Source organism: Cucurbita maxima, unplaced genomic scaffold (assembly GCF_002738345.1).
Source record: "Cucurbita maxima cultivar Rimu unplaced genomic scaffold, Cmax_1.0 Cma_Scf00005, whole genome shotgun sequence".
Classification (NCBI taxonomy): domain Eukaryota; kingdom Viridiplantae; phylum Streptophyta; class Magnoliopsida; order Cucurbitales; family Cucurbitaceae; genus Cucurbita; species Cucurbita maxima.
Window position 1 is genome coordinate 3,970,743 of NW_019272021.1, and position 17,554 is coordinate 3,988,296.

The 17,554-nt window shown below is 36.7% G+C and overlaps 1 protein-coding gene across 2 annotated transcripts; it reads left to right on the forward strand.

Annotated features, from left to right (window-relative positions):
* Positions 1–321: 321 nt before the first annotated feature.
* On the forward strand, positions 322–17,279 carry LOC111479316 (bromodomain and WD repeat-containing protein 1-like). Of its 2 annotated transcripts, none has more exons than XM_023123882.1 (24): positions 322–633; positions 2,659–3,019; positions 3,666–3,820; positions 4,062–4,301; positions 7,095–7,204; positions 7,299–7,376; positions 7,468–7,568; positions 8,096–8,193; positions 8,276–8,391; positions 8,550–8,653; positions 8,732–8,809; positions 9,306–9,384; positions 9,539–9,707; positions 10,632–10,702; positions 11,624–11,704; positions 11,800–11,870; positions 12,963–13,059; positions 13,162–13,221; positions 13,379–13,433; positions 13,525–13,913; positions 14,049–15,860; positions 15,966–16,547; positions 16,632–16,690; positions 16,776–17,279. In XM_023123882.1, the coding sequence occupies exons 2-24, from the start codon at positions 2,664–2,666 to the stop codon at positions 16,969–16,971; spliced, it is 5,157 nt and encodes a 1,718-aa protein (XP_022979650.1). In that variant the 5' UTR covers positions 322–633; positions 2,659–2,663; the 3' UTR covers positions 16,972–17,279. The 2 variants fall into 2 exon arrangements, with proteins under 2 accessions (XP_022979650.1, XP_022979651.1); XM_023123883.1 differs by lacking the exon at positions 322–633 and adding an exon at positions 1,313–1,373.
* Positions 17,280–17,554: the final 275 nt, after the last annotated feature.

The following is a 17,554-nucleotide window of genomic DNA, read 5'->3' on the forward strand; positions in this document are numbered from 1 at the left end:
GACGAGTAGTTACTTTCCAGAGATTTTCCCAACCGAACCATTATGCACTCCTACCATAACTCGTACTATATATATAACTGGTTAATTTTAACATTTAATTAGTTCGATAAAATCAAATAAATAAAGAAAAAGGAAAACTATCATAATTTATTGATAATGGTATTATAATCCATTTTTTAATCCCCGGGGTTCAAACGGCGTCGTTTCTTTAAAAACATTAAACGACGTCGGACGGGGCGATGGACCGCCTCGAAGCGACTGAATGAAGTTGGCTAGAAGGTTTGTTCTTTATTTTCTTCCCATTTCCTTTTTATTCGTCTCGCTGTTTCTGTATTGCTCTCTTTTTCCTGTGGACTGAAAGGAAAAAGGAAGAAAAAAAGAAAAGAACATATAAGAAGAACCAACTCTCTACACAAATTCCCAATGAAAATTTCTGAGCTCCATGAATCTAAACCTATATTCTTCGTCCTTCGCCACGCTCTATAGTTTCCATTCTATCCCCATTCGTTTCGAAATCTCATCACTGCAATTATTTTTTGAGTTTCGTGATCCATATCCACCACTCTCAGAAGCTGAGATGCAGTTGTGCGCCGTAGAAGTTTTGTTGGGAATTTGCAGCTAACTCCATTGAAGGTACTTATTAAATGGCAGATTTTGTGTTCGTAAATGTTTTGGGGTAGGGCTTGTTCATTGTGTGGGCGTTTAAATTTGGTATGATGAAATTGTGTATGTTTCTTGTTCTCTAGTTAAATTGTCCTGTGGAAGTTTCTATGAAACTGAATTAGAGTTTACGGAATGGAACAACAATGCATAATGGATTTTGATAGGTCAGGATTTCGTAGGTGCAGAAAATAATTTCTGAGTTTCTGGGACTAACCATCTTGATGGATTCTGTGACTCCTTCAGTTCAGTAGGTCTGGGTTTTCTTTTCTTCGATTGATTACTTTGGTATGCGGTTCTTTTGGCTTAGCTTCATAATATAATTCACATTCACTTTGGATTTGGTGTTTCCTCGTAGTCTTTGGTATTATACTATAGCTGCATTATTACCAGTTCTCTCTCACTTTCTCACATTCCCCATCGCCAACATGGTTTTCTCTTCAAGAGCTTCGCTCTGCCTTTGATAATTTGGGAGAGAACTGGAGGACATGGCTCATGAGGGACAATTTTTTCTCAACTTACTCCAGATGGATATGGCTTGAGAGTAATGCTTTCTTTGCCAGTTTTTTCATTGATTTCCTTGAGTGGGACACGGCTTGAGAGAGGGGTTTTGCTGACGAGCAATAACTTCAGTGGTGAAAGGGGAGGGCTTTGAGTAAGATGTTTCAGGAGAAGGAATTCATCTGGGTATGACCGTGATTATGAATACCGAAGTAAGAAAATTACAGGCAAGAGAGAATGAGTTTATAAAGGAAGAGGAAGAGGCGTGAAGTTGGATTTTTTTTATAAAATAGATAGCATTTGGTTTTCTGTGGTTTTTAAATTTGTTCAAAAGACTAAATATTCCTTGGTATATTGGTGGTGGTTTTAGTATTATAGGATGGTTGCCGAAGAAACACATTTACAGATACAAGATATGGATATGACACAACATGAATACGATGACACATCATTTTTTAAAAATTTAGGACACGGACACGACAAGGACACATTTATTAAAATATATATCATTTTTATGCTGGAAGATAATTCAAAGTCGGTAAGTTTATACATTTACATGCTTAAAAATTAGTTTGATGTATTTCACTATCGATCTTGAATTTTTTCATTTTTCATATATGCGTCGATTCAGTATACTTAACAAATGTTCAATGCATGTCTAACAAATGTTGGACCTATTTTGACTTTGCACACTAATGTTTAATGCATCTACTGCACTAACAAGTGTCTATGCATGTTAAATAAGTGTTAAGAGTGTCTAAGTGTCCATAGACAAACTATAGTGTTTCTGCTTCTTAGGTGGTCACTATAGAGCTCCTCGAGTTGAAAATCAACCAGGGGGATGAAGAAATATTATTCATTTCAAAGTCATGGGATCACCTTCTAGATGACTCTAGAGCTTCTTAGATGGTCACTATAATATTTGGGGTTTCACCCCTTTTGGAAGTTTGTATCTTTTAACACTATTTCTACTGTTTCATTTATCAATGAAAAGTTTGTTCTTGTTAAAGAAAAAACAGAAGGTTAAGCCAAATGAAGGATATACTGCCTTATTTTCCTTATAATATTTCTCTTGCTAATCTAACTCTTTAAAAAATGTGTTTCAGAGATTTTTTTATATTTTTTATTTTTAACTTTCGACAATATTCCTTTGGCTTTTTCATGTTCGTGTTTTCCTTTGGAATCTTTGGTTGGAACGCAACACTCACATTTTCATGGATAAAAACTGTGATGTCAATTATTTTATCGAATCCACACTCACATTTTTAGCTATCATTTGGAGCAAATTGTCTCCTTTTTGTAATTGCAGTTTATCTACCATTACAATTCAATGGAGGTATTTTTTTTTTTTTGTAGTTATTATCCAGTATGAACTTCTTTTATGTCCTACTTCATCGTATCAATAAATGGGTACTGTTTCCTATTAAAAATGTTGATTTGGCCAAGTATTTGATTTTTAAATGTATATTGATGAATGTTTGGTTTTTCTACTTGTAGGTTCTATGACTAATATGGCTCTTCGGAAGTTTGTTTGTGGTGCTACACCTTCTATTAACTTGAAACATTCAAGTTTTCCCGCTAAGGTGCATGAGCAAGCTCAATTTGAAGAACCTGAGACTAACCAGACGTTGGAGTCTGATGTAGAAATTGACCCTAGAGAAGTTTATTTTCTTATTATGCACTTTCTTTCATCTGGGCCATGTCGTAGAACTTGTGGGCTGCTCTGGGATGAGCTTTTTGAAAATCAGCTTTTACCCCGACGATATCATGCTTGGTATTCAAGAAATGGGATGCATAGTGGGCATGAAAATGACGATGGCTTGTCATTTCCATTAAGTTACCAACACTTAGTGGAGAGGTATGCATCTCTTATTGTTAATCAATTAGCATTGCTTAAGTTTTTTAGGTACGGATTCTAACAGATCAAAACAATCAGTTTTGCATTACTTTAGCTTTGGTTGGAGCACAACAGTAAGTGTTTTTGGTATTAAAGCATCTACCTCTGTTCAGCTATTTGGGTCCCATTTCCCTGTGTGGCTCTTCTAATTTGTTTTCTGAATGTTCTCAAGTTTAATCTTGTGTGGGTTTTCTACTCTGAAGTTTTGTTGTTCTTTCCGAAAGTGACTCCCTCATTTAAGAAATGAAAGTCTCTTCATGTGGGAGATGTAAGGTTTAGGACATTTTATTGCTTTGTTATTGACCATTCACTCTCTCCCTCTGGAGGGGGGCTTTTGATATTGATGTCTTAGGCTGTTTTTGTGTCCTTCTCTTGAAACTTTTCTTTTGGGGACGGTGATGGGAATTTTGGCCCTAAGATTACTAATGAAAATCCTATTACTTATTGAAAGAGAAAAGGGATAAAACACCGTGCATTTGGTACTTGCTTCTTCCATAGTTCATTGTTGAATTTGATTCAGTGCACGCAAAGGTTAATCTATCTTGTATTGTTACTTTTCGTAGCCTTCCATGGAATGATTTTTCTTATGTTGTTGTTACCCTTAAAGGTATCCACATGTCGATAAGAATCACCTGATAAAGCTTTTGAAGCAATTGATGCTTAACAAGGCCCCTCCATCTAGGGGTATGAGTGGTGCAATTGCTCCAAATGCAGCGGACGTACCTACATTATTGGGAACGGGCACATTTTCACTTCTGAGCTGTAAGTGATATTTGCTTGCACATTGTCCTTGTCAACTGTTATTATGTTATGCTATGTACAGGAATTATTGGATACCATTAGTGAAGTGTATTTAGGTTCTTATACCAACGATGCATTCTTATACTGTGTTTGGTCACTGTTCAATTAGTTACGTGGAAGTTTTAGACTTACTATTCTGTTTTTTTGTTTTGTGGAGCTACTGCTGTCCATTTATTTTATATGGAAAATTCTTGATTCCCAGATGATAAACATGATGGAGTTGGCAAACCAAGTGGTCCCCCGGCACACATGCGTTGGCCTCATATGAAAGCTGATTCTGTTCGTGGATTAAGTTTGAGAGAAATTGGAGGTGGTTTCTCCCGACATCAACGTGCTCCTTCTGTGCGTGCAGCATGTTATGCAATTGCTAAGCCATCAACAATGGTGCAGAAAATGCAAAACATAAAGAGGCTACGAGGGCATCGTAATGCTGTTTATTGTGGTAACTTTTTATCATAAGGAAAATGAGCTACAGTTTAATTTCTTTGCTACTTGATTTTTCTCCTTAGTGTGAATGTCTGAGATAGCTTATTTACATCTCGTTTAATCTCACGAGAATTTGCCTTATTTGACCACATGCCATCAGGAATCTACCAAATATTCAATATCCTGTATTGCTGCTGGTTACTAAACTTGCACCAAGACCTAAGAAATGTTTGGTTTACAACTTTTCAGCTCTCTCTTTAATCATTAACCAAACACCGGTGACTAGTTGGAAGTTTGGTCGAAAGAGATATTCAACCTGAGAATCATGAAAATCAGGGGTGGAGAACCTAGGTGGGGAGAACGAAACACCCTTTATAAGGGTGGGAAAATCTTTCCCTAGCAGACGCGTTTTAAAAACCTTGAGGGTAAGCCCGAAAAGGAAAACCCAAAGAGAACAATATTTGTTAGCGGTTGGCTTGAGCTGTTACAAATGGTATTAGAGCCAGACACTGGGCGATGTGCCAGCGAGGAGGCTATTCCCTAAATAGGGGTTAGACATGAGGCAGTGTGCCAGTAAGGGGTGGATTTGGTGGGGGTCTCACATTGATTGGAGAAAGGAACGAGTGCCAGCAAAGACGTTGGGCCTTGAAGGGGGGTGGATTATGAGATCCTACATTGGTTGGGGAGGAGAACGAAACACCCTTTATAAGGGTGTGGAAATCTTTCCCTAGTAGACGCGTTTTAAAAACCTTGAGGGTAAACCCAGAAAGGAAAGCCCAAAGAGGACAACATATGCTAGCGGTGGGCTTGGACCGTTACACTTTCTCTCTTTGAGATTGACAATCGGATGGGTGCTATACCTGGTTAAAAGTGTAGAGCTATGAGACTGTTTAAGAACCACCTGACACCATTTATCAAATCTGAGATTGATAACTTCTTCTGGAGCCATGGTTCTTTCAAATGAAGTTACTAACATGTGGAGGAATGGGTAGCTTTACAATTCTCCCATAAATTAAAAAAAGTATCGTCAGAAGGAATAGAACTCACAAGCCTTTCAGGACCTAGCTGGAAAGTCTTCTTGACGAATACAACTAAAGACCTGTATAAGGTAAAGAAGACAACAGCAAGCTAATTGTTGATGAAAAGGTTGAAACAAAAGCACTAATGATATATTTGATATGCAGTACTGGAGAAGGAACTAGTTTTGATCGTGCTACATTGGAGCCCTTTTCTTTAGTTTGTCTTCTTCTTGGGTTTTGTTTATTTATTTATTTTTATATTTGGCATGCCTCTGTTTCTCTCTCTGGTGGCTTGGGGATCAGTGATCTTTTTCCAAACAAAAACTTGTCTTCCGTGTTCAATGGAGTTGCTGTTTTGCCATGGGGAACATTTCTGTTCGGATAAAAGTTACTGTGGCCACCTTGTGATTAGTGTCCCGATGTTCATGGTGTTAAACTTTCAAAAAGCTATAGGGGGGAGGACATCTGGATTATAAAAGTCCTCATTATTTATAAAATTCCTTTGAAGTTGAAAAATGACCTCAATATCAAATTTTGGGAGGATACTTAGCTTGGAAGTACCTTATTGTCTCTCTCTTTTCCAGTAGTATTGTATTATGCTACTGTTAAAGTATTGATACAGGACTAAATTTACTATAACCCATCCGCTTGAGTTTTTTGGGCTTAGTGATGACTTAAGATGGTATAAGAAGCAGGGGATCTTGTGTTCGAACCCTTATAAAATCATTTCCTTTATTGATTCACTTGTTAGGTTTTCTAAAAAGTACAAAAAGAACCAAAAACATCCCATAGTTCAAAGAGAGGAGGACGAGTTATTCACCAAGTCCACGAGTGAGTGGGAGTGTAAAAGTTTTTTTTTGGAACAAGAGACAAAACATTTTATTGTACAAGAGGAGTGTAAAAGTATCGATATAGGACTCTATTTATCATAACCCACCAACTTAAGCTTTTTGGTTTTGTGGTGATTCAACAACTACCTCTGCAACTCTACTCTCTTCCAACACCATAGCCCAAATCTGAAAGAGTAAAAAATTCAAGATTGACTCTCTCTATACTACATTGAAGGTATCTCTATCTTGGATGCTAATAGGGAAATCCCCATGGAACTCCTGAAACTTACCAAGCATATAAGTGAAAGAGCTACCTGCAAGGTTAGTCACAACTCCATTCTTAGTTTGGAATGGCTGATGGGATGGAAGCACAGCAACATTAACGGGACACTAATCACTAGGTGTCAAGTAACATCAAATCTAGAATCCAGTAACATCAAAAGCATGAAACTCCTATCTCGAGGCCCACTGGATTTTTAGCTTGAAAACCCTTTTGGTTTTGATTGTGGAGAAGAGACCGATCCAATGCCCACTCATGGAAGCACCAACCTGATCTTCATTCAAGATTGTCAAATCTGGAGGTGCAAGTCCCTGCGAAGTCTATCTTTGATCTGAGCTCGAGTAATATATCAGTTCCCTACAAAAAAATTTAACATTAAGGAAATTAGTTATAGGAGAGAATGACGCTAAAATTGTGTATACAGTTTCTATTAATGAGGTTCTGAGCGTATAATTGAGGTGGTAATCAACTAACTCTCAATTGCTTCTTTCATTTGTTCTAAAAAAAAGTTCGGTTATTCATAAAGAAAGGGCTCTCAGTTGCTTCCCCCCGCATATTATTTTATCTCCTCAGGGTCGATTAAAATACCCACAAATACCATCCCATCCCCTGAGCCAACCACTGGTTCATATTATTTCCTTGCCTAGGCAATGATTCATTTTTCATTTCACTTTTGACAGCAAGTTTTGATCGCATGGGAAGGTATGTTATAACTGGTTCAGATGATCGCCTTGTAAAGATTTGGTCAATGGAAACTGCATATTGCTTGGCAAGCTGCCGAGGACATGAGGTGTGATTTAATTTTTTGGAGTAGAACACTGGCAGATTTCAAAATTTCTTGAGTAGAGTGTGCTTATATGTTGCTGTATTTTATTCTTCAAAAGGGTGATATCACTGACCTTGCTGTAAGTTCTAACAATGCTGTGGTGGCGTCATCTTCAAATGATTTTGTTATTCGTGTTGTAAGTTCACTTTGCTGACAGATTCATTTCTGTTTACTTTTATATTGTGGAAAACCAACCTTTACTTGTTTTCCCTTGTGGTTTATTACAGTGGCGTTTGCCTGATGGGCTGCCAATTTCAGTCTTACGAGGACATACTGGTGCTGTTACTGCAATTGCCTTTAGTCCCAGAGCTGCCTATCAGCTTCTTTCGTAAGGCTGATTCCTTTTCACCATTTAGCTTAGTCGATGAAGTTTTGTTTTTCCTTTTTATTGTTTTTTTTACAAACAAGAAGCAGACTTTCTCTCCGGATGACACATGTAGGACCATTGTCCAATGACATAAGCATCAATTTTCAAATGTCATGGCTTTCATAACTTTAACACAAAAGATGTGGGGCTGCTGTCTTTCTTTTGAGAGACAGGTGCATAAACTTTATGATTCATTTTGTATGGAGCCATTATGAGGAAATTCTTATCTGCAACTTTATCTTGATTCATGGAAATTGATAGCCAATGCTTTCCTCTTGTGATGTAGATTGTATCTACTCTGTGTTTCATATGGAAAGTAGTCTAAATTTTGTTTTGCTTGTACTGCTCAGGTTCCCTTATGAAGAACTTGTTAGATGCAATGTTCTATTTTATTTGTCTTAACACAATTTTTGCATATAACCACTAGAAAATGAAACATTGTGCATTTCGTATGAAATCACTCTGTAAGCTTTCTCTATTTCATGCAGATCGTCAGATGATGGAACGTGTAGGTTATGGGATGCTCGGAGCTCTTCTCAGAATGCTCCTCGGATTTATGTTCCAAGGCCTTTGGACTCTGTGATTGGTTGGCTGATTTTTTGTTATTATTGATATCATTGATATCTTGTTTGCCTAACACTTATTTTGCAATATTTTTTTCGCTGCAGCAAGAAATGGTGGCTCTTCTGCGAGTACTCTTCCTCAGAGTCATCAAATATTTTGCTGTGCATTTAATGCTTGTGGCACTATTTTTGTTACTGGTAGTTCTGACACTCTAGCAAGGGTAAGATTACTAGTTTTCTTCAAATAGTATCTTTACCCTCTTTAAGCTCTTGAATGATTTTCATGCGTAGCTTTTAAACTTTGAAGCAAGGATAAGTTCCTATAGGCAAAGCAGGTATGGTTTATTAACTAATCTTCATATGATCTTTTACCAAGCAGGTTTGGAGTGCCTGTAAAGGAAACAATGATAACCCAGACCAACCAAACCACGAGATTGATGTGTTAGCTGGCCATGAGAATGATGTCAATTATGTGCAATTCAGGTCAGATCCTCTTATTCTATAGGTTCTTATATATTATTAAAAGTTTCAAGCTAATCTACTCTTGCTATATTTCTGCAGTGGATGTGCCGTAGCATCAAGATTTACAACTACTGACATTGTGAAGGAAGACAATGTTCACAAGTTCAAAAACTCCTGGTGTGTGTTGTTATTACATCTGGTGGGAAAAATGTTTAGAGCTAGAGGATATAACTGTTTAGAGGACGCTATTGTCAACGACTGCTGATAGTTTCATCTGCTTTTTGCTTATTTTATTTTTCACCTCCTATTATATTTGATTTGAATTTTTTCCGTCCAAGTCTCTTTTCAAATTTTTTTTTGTAGTCCTATAAGGTTCGGTACTTCCAAGTTTGCTCAGCATGCTTGGTCAAAAGTACTTCTCTGAGTTACATATGTAGGCCATAAAATATCTCATTATATATATTGTTCGCTTTTACATGAGCATTTTTCATTTCATTCTCATTCGATGCATTATTGCGTCAAAACCACTCATTTCTTCACTTAATTGGTGGAGAGTCTATTGAGAGACCATTGGTATCCATATTCATGTCAAGTAAAGTAAAAGATGGATTGTGCATATTTCCTTTGTTATCGAGCACTTTTATTCTAAGTTAGTTCCTTTATGTGGTTCCAGGTTCACTTATGACAATATAGTTACTTGTTCTCGTGATGGCAGTGCAATTATTTGGGTTCCAAGGTCACGGAGGTCACATGTAAGTTTTTACGTTACTCATTACTTTTATTGCTGTTTTCCTACTCAATGTGAGGGAAAGAGGTTCTTGTAACTTTCTGTTATGGATCTACTAAAACATAGTTTTTATACCTCTCTGATATTTAATGTACATTGCTTTCAATTTTTTGTTTCAGGGGAAGGTAGGTCGCTGGACCCGTGCATACCATTTAAAAGTGCCTCCTCCACCCATGCCCCCACAACCTGCCCGAGGTGGCCCTCGTCAGAGGATTCTTCCTACCCCTCGTGGTGTAAATATGATAATTTGGAGCCTAGATAATCGTTTTGTCTTAGCAGCTATAATGGGTCAGCTTTTTCTCTACCTCATTATCAAAGATATAGATACTGTAGAATACCTTTTTGAAGTCTCTTTTGTTACGTACTCGAAGCTTGAAAGAAAATATTGATTGTAAATATGACATATCCCTGATTTCATTTGTCACTTTAAGTTTTAACATCGGCATGAGTAGAAAAAGATATCAGAAAGATATTTAATTCAAATATCAAAATTTATATTAAAAAAATCATTATTGTAATCTGTTTTTTTAATAAGAAACAATCATTAGGGTAATCTTTTAATTATTCTTTATAATGAATATAAAACATCTAAGCATGTGATCTCTTTGGGTATATTTTCTCCTATGGTTTCTGTAATTTTCTCCAAGTACCCTCCATATTTTTTTAGATCTCTCTTGCAAACACACACGAAATGTACCTCCATAGTTTTCTAGATCTCTCTTGTGCACACACGCAAAATGCATGTTCACACCATGGTTTTAAATTTCTCTCTACATGTCGATATGTTCATCTACATTTCCATCCATTTCTATTATATCTTAGAGGCCGAATATTTTTTTTGAAGAAGAAATAATCATTTCATTGATCATACGAGAATATAAAAATAAGAGGAGTCCCTAAACCCTAAGAAATTACAATGAGAGGAGTCCGTAGATGTCGACATTTAAAACTTTAATGCACATGCACATGCACGTATTTGTACAAATTTTGATGACTCTATCTTGTGGGAGAATAAACAATATTGCTGTCAGTGCAATCTCAGTTTTTTTAATCATCAATGATGGATTACTTCATTTTCATGGTTAATTTTTTTTGTAGTAAGACTGCTGGACGTCTGTGTAAAAAATTCTTAGGAACTCAAGCAGTTTTGTAAACTTTAGGAGCATAAGTTATAAATTTCTCAACCTAAGTAGTTTTTCCTATGTGGTACAGATTGTAGAATTTGTGTTTGGAATGCCTCTGATGGGAGCTTAGTGCACTCTTTGACGGGTCATACTGAATCTGTAAGTGGTTTATTTATTTGCAATTTTTTTTGTTTTACATGTTCACATATGATATTTCTCCTATAGAAATTTTAGGACTGGCTTTTATGAAGTCCTATCTAGTCATAGTACCATAAAGATACTTCCTTATTTCATCCTTGCATTTTTGCCATTACAACGTTTCAAGTATTTTCTATTGTCTAGGGTTTTATGGAAGTCGTTAACTGGTGGAACTAGTGTGGATGAAATTATTTAAAAAATTGTGAGAAAGAGGATTTTCATTTTAGCTGGAGCTAAACCAATCAAGGCTTCATTGTTTTAGTTACTCTAGTGTTGAAAAAAACGTTGATTTGGGTGATTTTGTTGCCACGTGATTTGTTGGATATGATAAAGAAGAAGGATGAAACTAAAGATCAGAGCGTTTTGTTCTTTTGTGTGTGTGTGTGTGTGTGTTTGTAGGGTGGGGTTGCTTCGAGGGGTGTGAATTATTTGCAGAAAATTGTATGTCAAGAACAGTTCAGCATATTACGACTTAAGGATCATCAGTATACTTATGTTTCAGGTTCTCAGACTGACTTTCGTGTAATTTTTGTTTCAGGTTGTGACATGGACTTAAATTTATATTTTATGACTCATTTAATCAGAAGATATTTTGGTTAAGACTGGCCTGTATAACTAACCTTCAGAAGATTGGGACAAATAACGAGGAACTATCTTTCCCAAACTAAATAATGCAATACTTCACACTAATTATGTAGCAAATTGGATTGCTAATACATCCATCTCATGAAATGAAGAAAAGAAGAGTAAAGCCATACTAAAATAATTTTAGCAGCTTCTATCTTTTGAAAATATGTCATTCATTGCTTAATGCATTATGAGGCCTAAGATATCCACTTTGTAGTTGTAAGTTCTGATAAGATTGCTTTATATCTCTGACAGACGTATGTACTCGATGTTCATCCTTTTAATCCAAGGATTGCTATGAGTGCTGGATACGATGGAAAAACAATAGTTTGGGATGTGAGTTTTTGGGTTCCTTTCAGTTTCTTGTTCAAATTTCTATTTGTTACTTTTTCACGAGGACTTTCGTTTCATATGATGTTACTTGATTCTAGATTTGGGAAGGCACGCCAATTCGGATATATGAAATTTCTCATTTCAAACTGGTTGATGGGAAGTTTTCTTCGTAAGTTCATATTGCAAGTTGCCAAATTGATCCTTATATGCTTGATTTATCTCTGTTTTAGTGTTTTCCCATTTGCGAAAGCATTTTCTATCGTGAAATGATATGGTTCGGTAGTTTTATGTACTTATGTTTGAGAGGTTAGAATGCATTCCTGGAAGAAATCTGCATAATGGCATGATGTGCATCTTGTTATTTTTCATCAATGTAGGTGATGTTTAATGTTTTCTTATAGTTGTATCAATGTGTGGGACAGTTGATAAACGGATGTGGAAATTATGATGTACAGGTAAAAGAAGTATCTTTTCAATGCATGTTTTTTTTTTTTTAAAGAGAAATTACTAAGTATCCCCATAACCATCATTTTTTAAAACAATCTCTTACAAAACTCTAATTTTTAAAAGTTTCATTATATTATTTTTCATAATACTATACTTTTTCGTGTACAAACTAATTATTTACATTTGTTTATTATGCATTTAAAGAAGTTTTTTTTTTTTTTTTTTTTCCGCTTTTCTTTAATGGTGTTTCATGTTTTAAGCTTCAATGGCTATAGCACTTTAATGTGCTTCGTACTTAAAAAAAAAAAAAAAAAAAAAAAAAAAAAAAAAAATTGGGGGAGAATTTTTTATCACTTGGGGGCCTGATTGAGTGGGTTGCTATGAAGGATTGGATTATTGGATACCCAAGGTACCATTGAGATTTGTGGTGCTTGGATGATTCCATGGTCTTTGCTTTGCAATCAGCTGTATGAAGTGTTTATTTCTTGATATTGAAGGTTGGAAATTTCAAGATGCTTTGGTGGATGTAATGAATCTAGAAGTTATGATTGAGTGGTGCAGGATGATGACATTTAAAAGGCTCGGCGATCTTAGTCAAGTATTGGGCTGTAGAAATTCAATATTTTCCTATGGCTATAATTGTCGTGTAATTGGTTCATCATAATGATCATTATGTTATTGAGCTGATTGTGTATAAATGGATTAGTTCTGTTCTTCATATTGAGATGATTTCAATGCGAGGGATTACTTTTTTACCATGTACCCCTCATGCATGCTTATACTATAGTGTCTTAGTTTTGTCTCTGTTTTGTAGAGACGGGACATCAATTATACTTTCAGATGATGTTGGGCAGCTATATATATTAAGCACCGGTCAGGGAGAATCCCAACAGGATGCCAAGTATGATCAGGTACTTGAGTTCATTAATATTTTGCCGATCTCTGCTTTGCTTCCTTCATGATCATATGTTTTGCTAATGTTTCTAATACCGATTGTCTTGCCCTTACTGCAGTTCTTTCTTGGTGACTATCGCCCACTTATTCAGGATCCTTTCGGCAATGTAGTTGACCAAGTAAGAAAACTATGTATGATATGTTGTTATTAAACATGCAATGAAGTGATATCTGTTGGTCTGTGATAACCTGGTTCATCAAATTATAGTTTCTTTTCTTTTCTGTTGTTTTTTACTTTTATTTTATTTCTTATGATTGAGCCAATATTGGATTCAGGAAACCCAACTCAGTACTTACAGACGGAATTTGCAAGATCTCCTTTCTGACTCAGGTTTCCCTCTACTCCAACTGATGTTGGTATATGGTTTCAGCTTGTTATTAATTCATTTTGTGTTTGCTGCTTGTGTGATGAAAAATGATAGGCATGATACCTTATCCGGAACCTTATCAGACTGCATATCAGCAAAGACGTTTAGGTGCTATGGGTCTTGAGTGGCGTCCCTCTTCGCTAAAACTTTCTACTGGGCCTGACTTCAATCTCGACCCAGATTACCAATTGCTGCCTTTGGCAGACTTGGACATGTTGATTGAACCATTGCCTGAGATTGTGGATGCAATGGATTGGGGACCAGAAAATGAAGTACAAAGCGATGATACTGATTCGGAATACAACGTCACTGAGGATTACTCTACTGGTGGGGAGCAAAGAAGCCTAAATTCGAACTGCTCAACGGATTCAGAATGTAGCTCTGATGACACAGGGATTGACGATGGTCTTCGAAGGTCAAAAAGGAAAAAACAGAAAGCATACGTGAGTATTGTTATCTTCTTCCCCTGAATCCCTCTCTTCGCGTTAAATATATTAATTTCCATCAATTAAGTTCCATTTCCATTTTTAAATATTTTTCCTCTGAAATAGAACTCTTTCTTTCCTCGTATATTTCAGATGGAGGTCATGACTTCTTCAGGAAGGCGTGTTAAAAGAAGAAATATGGATGAGTATGAAGGTGATACTGTTAGGAATTCCAGAAATCGGAAGTCAAAATCTGGTCATAGAGCATCCAAAAAGAAATCAGCATCTAAGTCATTAAGACCTCAAAGAGCGGCTGCACGTAATGCCCGCAACTGGATATCATCGTTTAAGGGAAAATGTACAGATGGAGAAGATGAATATGAGTCGGGAGGTGATTGCTCAGAAAGTGAATCTACATTAGAAGATTCAGACATTGAGAGTGATGAATATGAAAGGTCATTGCAAAACAGAAATAAACATTCAAAAGGGAAAGAAGTATTCCTTGATGAAGCTGAGTTGATTACAAAACCTCTCGACGTTCCTGAATCTCGTGTAGATTCTGGAAACAGAAAGAAGTTGATCCTTAAATTCTCCCTTAAGAATCCAAATAAGGTTGATCCTCCTTCAAACACAACACTTACTTGCACCAACATGGCTGATGTGGCTAGCTCATCATCAAGATCACCAAAGGAAGTTATTGAAACCAGTCAGAATCTTATGAGATCCGAGAGACAATTTGGAAATACTGATGGACATTCTGATCTGACTGAGGTCTACACAAATGGGAACATAAGATGGGGAGGGTCCAAGGTTCGTTCGTCCAAGCGCATAAGATTAGATGCATATGCATTATCTAGTCCATTTCGCAATGGTGATCATAATGAAAATGAGAATACTGTTCATGAATATTTAGAACGAGAAAATCATTTTGGTGCACCATCCCCCCATTCAAAGATACAGAATTATCATGCAGATGAAACACATGCTGTATCCCTGACGAATTTGAAAGATGACGATGATAATGCTTCTGGGCACTCTCCTGAGATGGTCAATGGTGGTGAGCTCAAATGTGTTAGCAACAGCAAATCATGTGATGATCATGATGATTCAAATAATTTGAATTTCATGTTTTCTTCAGATGCAACCACATCAATACAATATGGGACTCCTGCTCCTGAGCAAACTGAAAATATTGCACCAATGTGTACAAAGATAAGGTTGAAGAGTAGTTCTTTGGATCCTGAACATTCTTTGAAGCACAAAATAGAATCCTTAGACGAAAATTCAAAGAATGATGAATACTATACAGTATCTGGAAGCCCACGGCGTCTGAATGGGCTGCAGGATACTGTCATGAATGAAGCTTTTTCTGATCTTAGAAATGATTGCCCACAAGATATGGACACTGCGATGGATGAAAAACCAATATCAACCTTATGCAGCTCATCAGAGTTGCAAGCAGTTGAGACAAACAAAATGTACACTGCTGTTTATAGAAGATCCAAGTCGAACAAAGGAAAGAGCAATATAGAAAGCAACGGTTGTGACTCAGGGGAACATGCATTGGGCAACATTAGTCTGTCTGCTGAAGCAAACAATCACAAAAGTATGCTTCGTAAGACACGATCTTTAAGGTTCAAGGACTCATATGATCCAAATAATGTGTGTGATGATCTAAAATCAGACGAAGATCAAGAACTTGAACAAAAATCAAGACGTTCTGGAAATTCTCCTGCAAACAGATCCCATATACCAAGTGAAGAGTGGGGATCAAGCTCAAGGATGACTGTTGGATCCAGATCCACTCGAAACAGAAGGGGTAGTCTTACTCAAGACCTAAATCCTGTAGATAGAAGAAAGTCGGTTCAATATGCCAGAAAAGGATCATGGTTAATGATGCCTGCACATGAGGGTGGCTCCAGATATATTCCTCAACTTGGAGATGAAGTTGCATATCTGAGACAGGTAAGTACATCATGGATGGTTTCCTGCAGCCTGATTCTTAAACTCATTTTAATATTTAGTGCTAATTATGGTTTTCATTGATTATTAATGAAATGTGAATGACAGGGTCATCAGGAATACATAGATCACTGCTGTGCAAATTACTGTCACACAAAAGACATGGGACCTTGGACCGCAACCCGAGGAACCATACGAGCTGTTGAGTTCTGTAAGGTTGTGGAGCTTGTTTATTCAACTTCTGCAGGTTCCGGAGATAGTTGCTGTAAAATGCTACTCAAGTTCATAGATCCTGCTTCCTCTGTATACTTCCAATCTTTCAAGTTAACTCTGCCCGAGTTGACTAGTTTCCCTGACTTCTTAGTCGAAAGAACTCGGTTTGAAGCAGCAATGCAGAGGAATTGGACATTCAGGGACAAGTGCAAAGTGTGGTGGAAAAATGATGTTGGAGTAGATGGTAGTTGGTGGGATGGTCGGATTGTCTCTGTGCAGCCAAAATCTTCAGAGTTTCCAGAAAGTCCTTGGGAAAGGTACACAATTAAGTATAGGAGTGATCCTGCAGAACCACATTTACATAGTCCTTGGGAGCTTTATGATATTGTTACTCAGTGGGAACAGCCTCGAATAGATGACGAAAATAAAGCAAAGTTGTCGACTGCCTTCGACCAATTAATGTCGGCCCCTATGCAGGTAGCCTGGTTGTTCAAGGTTTATTATGTTTTGTGATTATATACATATGATGATCTTGTTCTGATTTTGTCCTTAAAATCTCAGGGCCGTTATGGGATTCAAGATCTGATGCTTCTCTCACGGAAGACACAATTCAAGAACAGGTAGGTTAATAAATAATCCATTTTGCCATAAACTTCATGGGGATTCAAGATATGAGTGTAATTTTTGCCTCTTGTACATTTATAGGTTTCCTGTACCATTGTGCCTTGAGATAATCCAGGAAAGATTACAGAACGATTACTACCGAAACTTGGAAGCTTTGAAGCATGACTTCATGGTAATGCTATCGAATTACGAGTCATTCGTGGCTAAGAACGAAGACATGTCGAAGAAAATTAGACGCTTGTCAGACTGGTTTAATCGCAACATATCGACTTTATAGATTCTTGTAAAATACCTCTTAGCATTCTAAGAATTTTGGTAGAAATTGTTGGGCAATGTTAGGTTGAAGAAGAAAAGAAGCCCACTTGGGTTATTTGTCCTGTATGTAGATAATTCTTTTTCCCCATTTCATTAAACAACGCCTTTCATTTATGTTCTTAGGGAATCTCTCTATGGAAGATTGAGGTCTAGGAAATTATAGAGGGAGGAGGGTGCCATTTTCCACCCGGACTAATTTGTGTATACAACAGGTATATTTGACATCCACGGCAATAACAAATGATAAATCAATATTTGACCATTCCCATTCCCATTTAAATCTCGTTGGTCGAGATTTTTAGTCTTAAAAATAGCGTTCAATATTTCACATGGACAAATTTTATTTTTAGATTGATTGAAAGTACAAATATTAAATTTAGATATTTGAAAGTATATGGAACAAAATATAGTGAATCTTGAGATCATTTTTCTAACATTTCGACCTTATTTTCACGATATTAGTAAATTAGAATTGTCCCAGGTCCATCTTTGTGTAGGTCCTTATCAACCCACATACACAATCAGTAGAATTGTAACCCCATGCA

Bases quoted from the DNA above. Each gene is read 5' to 3' on its own strand.
- LOC111479316 (XM_023123882.1), top strand. From the start codon at position 2,664: ATGACTAATATGGCTCTTCGGAAGTTTGTTTGTGGTGCTACACCTTCT. The intron at 4,302-7,094 runs GTAACTTTTTAT...CACTTTTGACAG, and splicing joins TCGTAATGCTGTTTATTGTG to CAAGTTTTGATCGCATGGGA. The intron at 8,392-8,549 runs GTAAGATTACTA...TTTACCAAGCAG, and splicing joins GTTCTGACACTCTAGCAAGG to GTTTGGAGTGCCTGTAAAGG.